At 43.8% G+C, this 9,105-nt stretch overlaps 1 protein-coding gene across 1 annotated transcript; it reads left to right on the top strand.

Moving 5' to 3' along the window:
* Window positions 1–5,508: 5,508 nt before the first annotated feature.
* Window positions 5,509–6,543, top strand: LOC104898895 (uncharacterized). Its single transcript, XM_019250580.1, has one exon. The coding sequence runs from the start codon at window positions 5,509–5,511 to the stop codon at window positions 6,541–6,543; it is 1,035 nt and encodes a 344-aa protein (XP_019106125.1).
* The last annotated feature ends 2,562 nt before the right edge of the window (window positions 6,544–9,105 follow it).

Here is a 9,105-nt window from a genome sequence, read left to right on the forward strand (position 1 = left end):
AGAACTGTTTTATGGGATTGAAATATAAAGTTGTCTATTTCATTTGGAAGATCTATGGTTTTGTTAAAGTAGTATAGATTATCATCTCATCTTATTTCTAATGTGTAAGTTTTGTTATATAGATATTCTGCTATTTGAATACATAGAGAAATCTTATAAAATTGATTAATGATACAAGTATATTTTAAGCCACTAAAATGGAATTCTGATTGGATAGTGTGTACTCAGCTTTTCTGATTTTGTTCTTGGAACCTGTCCTGGTGGGGGTAGGGTTCATTGTTAGTGATCTCGTAGGTTCGTGTGTGGGAAGCTTGGAATGGAGTAAAAGGAAGAATTTGGGTATCAAGGTTGTAATTAGATTTAATGGTTCAGAGGTTGTATTTAAGAGTATATATCCTTATTTGAGAATAAAATATTATATTATTTTGGGAATCGAGTAAGGTATTACGAAATCTGTTATTTGGTATTGAAGGTGATTTATTGTGGGCCCTGACTCACAGGTCCAGGATCGTTTTATAGGTTATGTTTCCGCTGCAAGTGAATATAATTCGAGGTTTATTAAGTGTTGATTGTGATTAGTGAATCTTAAGTGTGTTTAGCTAGCAGCTTGGAAGTGCGGTCTGTTACACAACTATTGTAACACCCCGTAATTTTAACCCTTTGTTTTTGGTGTTTGTTTATTTTAAAATGGTATTTTCCTTTTCATAAAAATAATTAATTTATTATTTGAATTATTTTGGAACATGTTATGAAAATTTGTGTATATATTTATATGTTGTGATATATTTATATATATTTATTTTAAGTTGTTAGTTATTATTTTAAGTTGTTATATTAGTTTCGTTATTTATTTGGGCGTTTAAGATCCGTTTTATCGCGTAGTATTTATGATAACGTTTTTGGACCGACTAATTGGGTGATGAAATGTTGCATTGCTTGTGGCGTGTCATGCTAGCCGAAAATTAGCAATTATGTTGTGGAGGATGAAGAGTTTGGTGCGTGCTTATGAAGCTAACCTTTGAGTCTCTTGTAACTCCCTATTTAATTCCCCTTTAACCCACCTTTATAATCACCTTTAAACCTTTGCTTTATAAGGTTATTAATCAGTTGAGGCTGCTGCATTGTAACCCCCATTCTCGTCCAATCCTTAGAGAGAAAGAGAAAGAGTTCTTCTCTCTTCTCGATTTTCGTCCATTTCTGCACACCCATTTTCTTTGCATCATATTTCCTTCGTTTCTTATCCGAATTGAGCGTGTGAGTAGTCAAAATCTATCTACTCAGAAAGATCTTGCTCGTGGTATAATTTGTTTTTGAAGAAAGTGGAAGACGCGACTGAAGTTTTCGTTTCAATCAGACGGGTCATCCGGTTTTTGTTCCCTGTCACACCTTCACGAAAATAACCTTATCCAGAGATTTAACCGTTTGATCATCTAAAAATTTGGACAGCATGTTTATGACATCTTGTTCTTTACTTTGACCGGAGTGATTTGGAATCAGAGATTTTGAACACCGGTAATCATGGTCGGAACAGAGCAGTACGAAAAAATGATTGTTCAACATTTGAGAAGAAAATGCCTACTGACTTGTTGCTACAATTGTCGTTCATGGAGGAGTTGGATTGCTTGCATATTTCTCGAATCTCGTTATACTCAGCTCTCCTCCCGATGATCCAGGTAACTAGCGTTATTCTAGTTCGATAAAGAATAGATTGTGAACTTAGGTTGTTAGAATCACTTTCGAGAACATAGTATCATGCTAGGTGGAACTTAGAGGATTTTATAATTGAAGTTACATGTAGTTTCATGGTTGTTGGTGGTGTTTTAATACCTTGGATTTCTACTATGATCATCTTCTTAAGTTTTGTTGATTAGTTGTATCCTTGTTGTTGTTGTGGTTAAATTGATTCATTGGTTCACTTGGGTTATCTTTGGATTTTGAGAAGTTGTCGTTGTTGATGAGATTTAGCCTCATGTGAGGATGATTGGTGTTGTGTTAGGCATGTATGCTAAGTGTGTTAGAATAAGTTTTGGTTGATTTACTTGGATTGCGTCTTGGAATCTTAGTTGTCGTTGTTGTTATTGGTGAAGTATGGATGTTTGTGGAAGTGCTTGGCGGGTGTGTCGATGTATCATTGACGTTGGAGTAGGCATGGGTGGCTGGTGCTAGCCTCGAAGGAGTTGTTGTGGGCGAAAGAGCGAAGCTCGCAGGCAACGGCAGTGGGTTGCTCGCGACTCGCGACGGCTGGCTGTCGCGACGAGGGGTCTGCCTCTTGAGTTGTGCTGTTACGTTTTTGTTTCCTTTTGGTCTACAGCTTGTGTACCTTTGCTTGAGTGGTCTTAGATATGTATAATAAGGGTGTTTGAGTATTGTTTGGTTGACTTAAGTGTTACATTAAGGGTATGTGTCCTATTTTGTTGGGAAGCCTATGGTTGTTTGGTTTGGAGTATGTTGAGGGCTTATGCTTTGTTGTGCATTCACACATTCGAACCTTGTTCGTTAGTGAATTCGATTTGCTTGTGTACCTTGTTGTGTATACCTATGAAAGTTGGATTAGATGGATTTTGTGTATACCTTGTCGTGTATACCTTGTGCCTGTAGAGCTGGATTGATCTTATGGACGGTGTGGTCCTAGGAATTTGTGTTTGATTGACCCTATGAACGGTATGGTTCTAGGAATTTGCGTCAGTTGATTTTAAGAACGGTATGGTTCTAGATATATGTGATCATAATAACGGTATGGTTCTAGGAATTTGTGCGATGATCCTAAGGGCGGCATGGTCCTAGGAGTTTGTGTTTGATTATTCAAAGGGCGGTATGGTCCTAGAAATTTATGCTCGCTAACCTAAGGGCGGTATCGTCCTAGGCTTTGGTTACTAAATCGTGGGTGGTATGGTCCATTGGTTACTACGGGTGGTATGATCCATAGATTATAGCTATTCGAAAAGGGCGGTATGGTTCCTCGAATATGCAATGTAGGCCTTGGGCGGTATGGTCCAATGAGTTTACTCACAGGCGGTATGGTCTGTTATGTTTGAGCTTGTTGACCGCATTTGTTGCATGGTTGACAGGGATTTGGTGTGATAGTGGATTTTTCCTTATTGGTTGCTTATGATGATTTGTACCTCGTAGTGAGTACGGTCGGTTGCTTATGAATATTGTACCTCGTAGTGAGTACGGTATCTTGATAATGTGTTCCTTGATGTGCTTCTGATTTCTTTCAAGTTCATTATCTGTTCCTATTTGAGTTGGGAGAACTGCTAGTTACTCCCCACTGATTGTGGAAGTTGTTGTATATTTTGCAGGTTATGTTATGGGTTTCTCCTTTGGTTTTGGGCTCGAGTTGAGTTGTGAGCATTAAAAAGCTAGGTGTTTTAGGCCTAGACTTTTAGTTATTTGAAGAGACATTTTTCTCTTTTAGTTATTACTCTAATTTATTTATACTATTTACTTATGTTGGTTAATCACTTAGTTATTTAATCGCATTTCTTGTAGTAGTGACATTCCCAGAAGACGATGTTTCCTCCATCGTCCTATTAATACTATTATTATTTCTTTCGTTTCCGCTTTGAAATTCTGGGGTGTTACAACTATCATATTGTTCCTTAATTTTCAAGTTCGTATCACATAAATCAAAAGTCCTAATTTCAACATTTTCTCATTTACTTAAGGCATTTTATATTTTCTTTGCAAACTTCGATATCTAGTTCAATTTACTCACATTTTTCAAAGTTCATCTCTACATTCAAGAATTGCATCATAAAGAAGATCATGAATTTCAGGCCTAGATTTTTCATTTCAGACTGCTTCAGTTGAGTGTTGGTTTACCTCAACATTTTCTTCATCTTCTTCTATGCCAGTGTTTGCCATGAGGCAAAGATTTGTTGTTTTATCATTTGGTTGGTGCTCTTCTTCCATAGTCTTTGAATCTCCCAAAGTTGCTATCATAACTTTTCGAATGTTTGCTTTAGAGAGAAGAGTTTTTGTTTCCTTGTTCTTTTTAACAAAAGATTCCTTGTTCCTTTCTTTATTCTTATCATTGCCCCAAGTGGATATTCCTCGATGAAGTGATTTGTATAACCACATCTGTGACAGGTAGCTTTGTTAGACAATATTTTATTTTTACATTTGAAGTTCCCATTTTCATGTTCCTCCACATCTTTTGAAATTTTCATACTATAAGAACTATTTCCTCTTCTTCAATGTCAAAATCATCTTCATCATCAGCTTTTAGGGATATGGATTTTGTTTGGGCTTATCTCCAGGCTATAAGCCAATTAAGGGAGGATTAAGGTCCAGCAAGCCACTTAGCCTTTAGAGGCCCACCTCTAGGCCTCCTCCCAGCTGTTAGTGCATTCCAGCTGGTTTACAACTAGGAATCCCATTGCACTATAAATACCCCTAACTGTCAGTGCATTCCAGCTGGTTTACAGCTAGGAATCCCAAAGCACTATAAATACCAACCCCCTTCATCAATGAGCAGGTATTGAATTCTTACCTAACAAACCAGAGCATCTCTCTCTAGACTTTATCTCTCTAGCTTAATCACTGACTTGAGCGTCGGAGAGGCAATCCCGGAACCACCTCCGGGGAAGTCTAACCTTACCTTTTACAGGATTCCGACGTACGGACTAGTGACTCAGGACATTCAGATCTGACCCGGTGTTCCCTTTGCGAAATATTAGCATCCTTAATTTCTTAGCAGAAATAGTTTGACGCCGTCTGTGGGGATAGTACAAGAAGTTACTTCGCCACCACTCAGCGAGATTCACCTCGTTAGCTACTCAACTCCGACCATCAATTTCAATCGCCAGTCAACAATGGCACCGACTAAAAGCACGCTCGGCAAGAAAACCTTTGGCCAAGCACCAAGGCCTGAGAGAGGCCACTCACCTCCGCAGAACAGGGAGTCCGAGCAATCCCCCTCCCCAGCTCGGCGGTTCCCCTCCGTCCAAACCCTGGACCCTCGCCAGGAGCCTTCTCGAGAAGGGCGTCAGTCGCCTTCTCAGCAAATACAAAATGTTGATCCTCAACCATTGTTCGCGGCGGATATCACCCTCACTATGGCTCAGCTCCAAGAAACGTTGCAGAAAAGTATCATGGATATGATGGCTGCCCTCCAACAAAGACAAACCCAACTCGAACCTCCCAATCGGCCCGAGCCAAAGGAACGCGCCCTGATGCGCTCTCATAAGGAAGCCGCCTAACCGGCCACGATCCGATGTGAGGGAGCCGAGTCGCCGAGAAAAAGAGAGGTCAGCCCGCCAGGGGTCGGCCCGCCAGCACGAGGAGACCCACATTTCCAAATCTCCAAGAGGAGGATCGGGTCGGAAGCCCGAAGACGCTCGGCAATTTCTTAACCAGAAAGGCCTCAGCCAGGGATACGATGCCTAAGAGCTCCTGGATAAAAAAGCACATCAACGGGAAGAGCAGGGCGACTCAGCCCATTCCAAACCACCCAGACTGACCGGGGGCGGACTCAAATTCCTAACCCCATTCAGTCAAGAGGTCATGGGGATCCCTACCCCTGGGAAGATCAAAACCCCATTGATTGAACCGTTCGCAGACTTAACCGACCCGGACGACCATATGGCTAGTTACAAAGCGCAAATGAGCGTTCAGGCTAGTTGCGAGGCCACTTGGTGTCGCTTTTTTCCTACTACTCTTAAGGGTCTTGCCCTCAATTGGTTCCAAGAGCTTCCGGCCGGAATCATCCTGGACTTCTCCACATTGGAGCACCTGTTCATCCATCAGTTCGTGGCGGGGAAGAGGCAAAATAAGACCAGCCTTCACCTCATGGGGGTGAAGCAAGATAATAACGAGACCCTGGCCGACTACATCAAGAGATTCAACGAAGAGTCCCTAAAAGTCACCGACATGCAAGATGCGGTGGCTTTTGCTGCTCTCATGTCGGGGCTCCAATCAGGTCGGCTTAGATGGTCGTTGGCCAAAAACGAAGTTAAAACCTTCTCGGAGGCCATGACCAGGGCCAAAAGGTTCATCCAGGCGACAGACATTTGTCGCCACTCGGATGATGGGGGCAAGAAGTGGAAAGATGACAGGATCTGCAAGGATCAACCGAATCACCAAAAAATGGGAGCTCGAGGGGATCGGTTCACAAATCATAACAATGATCCGCGGTTCAACAAGAATCGACGCGAGATTCACCTTGACATCAAGGACAAAGCCTGGGTTCCCAAACCGGCACCTATTAGAACTTCATCCTCCTGGAGGGATAAAAGTTTATGGTGCAAATACCACAAAGAATTTGGACACACCACCAAGGACTACAGAGAGCTCAAAAAGTCCTTGGATGGCGCGGCAGATCAGGGTAAGCTGAACCGCTATTTGAAGCATACGAACGAAGAAAAAGGAACGCAAAAAGTAGGCCAGTCGAATAGCGGGGACACCGAGGGATTCATCGGTGTCATCGCCGGCGGTTTCGCATCGGGAAGCCGAACTGGCCAAGCCCGCAAGGCCCACCTTAGAGTCTCAAGCACCAAGTGCTTGACGTCCAACTGCCTCGGACCAACTATCCTGTTATGACATTCGGCGAGCCAAGTCGGACGTTGCATACCCCACACGACGATCCGTTGGTCATCGAGCTCAAAGTGGCCAACATAAGAGTGAAGAGGGTGTTAGTGGATAGTGGGTCATCTGCTGATATCATCACCCTCGAGTGCCTCAAAAAGTTGAAGTACAGTGAACGGGATGTCATACCGCTGAATCACCCGCTCATAGGCTTCGGGGGCAACTCAATCCACCCGGTCGGCTCAATAAAATTACCTACTCGGATGGGTGAAAAAGTCAAGGGGAGAAGCCTACCGATCTAATTCTAGGTGGTAGACATTACTCTACCATACAACATAATGATGGGGAGACCCACGTTGAACAGGACTAAGGCTGCCATATCTACCTACCAGCTCCTCGTGCAAATCGAAACTGACGACAGAAGGGTAGGAAAGATACAAGGGGACCAACAAACAGCAAGAGAGTGTTATGTGAATACCCTAAAAAATAACGACATCGAAAAGGACTCAAAAAAAGAAAGTGAGAAGAGGGTCAGCCATCAACCATCCTCGGGGTATATATCACAGAAAATCCCAAGCAGTACGAGCACCCTCAACCAGCCGAGGATCATGAAGAGGTAGTAATCAGCACAGAACCTAGCCGGACAGTGAGGGTAGGCAAGGCAATGGACCCTCAAACAAGAAAAGAAATTATCCAAGTGCTCACGGAGTACCAGAACATCTTTGCTTACAAGGCCACGGAAATACCCGGACTCGACCCAAAAATCATGTGCCATGAGCTGAACATCAAAGAGGGGTTCTGGCCGATCAAATAGAAGCTGAGGCACCAGGCCCCGAAAGAAACGCAGCGGCAGCCACTGAGGTCAAAAAGCTGCTTGAAGTAGGGTTCATTCAGGAGTGCCAATACTCGGAATGGTTAATTTCACAGACTTGAACAAAGCATGCCCAAAGCTGCTTGAAGTAGGGTTCATTCAGGAGGTCAAGCGGGGCATGGCGAATTTGTGTGGATTTCACAGACTTGAACAAAGCCTGCCCAAAAGACAACCACCCGCTGCCGAAGATCGACAGGTTGGTCGACTCCACGGCAGGACATGCCCTCCTCAGCTTCATGGACACAAACGCCGACTACCATCAAATACCCATGGCTGAGCAAGATAAAGTCCACACGACCTTCATCACACCTCAAGGGGTCTACTGCTACAAAATGATGCTGTTCGGCCTTAAAAACGCTGGGGCTACATATTAACGAACGGTTAACAAAATATTCAGTGACTAGTTGGGTCGAAATATTGAAGTATACGTTGACGATATGATAGTCAAAAGCAAAGCTCAGTCGGACCATCTGTCAGACTTGAGGGAGACCCTTGGCACGTTGAGAAAGTTCCGTATGATGCTAAACCCCAAAAAACGTGTCTTCGGGGTTAAAGGAGGAAAGTGCCTCGAATTCTTAGTTGATGAAAGAGGAATCGAAGGCAACCCGGACAAGATCAAAACAGTACTAGAGATGAAATCCCCTCGGAACGTGCGAGAAGTACAATGCATGACCGGCTACTTAGCGGCGCTCAGACGTTTTCTCTCTAGGTCGGCAGATAAAAGCTTTTCGTTTTTAAAAGCTTTAAAGCGGAAGGAATTCGCTTGGGATAACGAGGCGGAGAAGGCCTTAACCTCCTCAAAAATCATCTATCAACCTTGCCAAAACTCATCTCCCCCTTGCCGGAGGAGCCCCTATTCATATATCTGGTCGTCTCGGAGTATGCCCTCAGTGCAGTCCTAGTGGCCGAGCGAGAAGGAAAGCAGCATCCAGTTTACTTCATCAGCCATGCCTACAGGGGAACAGAGGCCAAGTACAACGATGTTGAGAAAATGGTCTTCGCCCTTGTAATGGCAAGTTGGAAGCTCAAGCCTTACTTTCAAGCGCACCCCATCAAGGTCCTAACAGGACAACCGCTTCGTAAGGTCATTGAAAGCAGAAATCACTCTAGTCGAATGATGAATTAGGCGGACCAATTGGCCGACTTCGGGTTAGAATTTGAGCCAAGAAGAGTAATCAAAGCCCAGGCATTGGCCGACTTTATCACTGAATGTGCGACCTGACCGCCGGTCGGTCCACAAGAAGAGTGGGAATTACAGGTCAACGGATCTTCTACAAAAAACGGATGCGGAGCTAGGCTAGTCATTAAGCCCTCGGTCGGAGATAAAATAGAGTATGCCGTTAAATTCGAATTCCACGGATCTAACAACGAGGCCGAATATGAAGCTCTCATCTTGGGGCTGGAGCTTTGCATCCTGGCCGGGGCGACATTTATCATAGCAAAATCTGACTCACAACTCATCGTGAGTCAGGTCTCAGGAGGATACGAGGCCAAGGAAAACAACATGAGAATGTACTTGGCCAAGGCCCAGGATGTCATCCGCAAGCTCTCCAAGTTCTGGATCGCCCATTTACCTCGATCGGAAAACCAACAAACCGACGCCTTGGCTCGGATGGCTAGTTCCGCTGAGGGGTCTGCCCCCAGAACTATAACATGGGAGGTACTCAAGGAACCAAGCATAAATGCTAAAGAATAGCTCGTCCTCA

This window comes from Beta vulgaris, chromosome 7, assembly GCF_026745355.1.
Source record: "Beta vulgaris subsp. vulgaris cultivar EL10 chromosome 7, EL10.2, whole genome shotgun sequence".
Taxonomy (NCBI): domain Eukaryota; kingdom Viridiplantae; phylum Streptophyta; class Magnoliopsida; order Caryophyllales; family Amaranthaceae; genus Beta; species Beta vulgaris.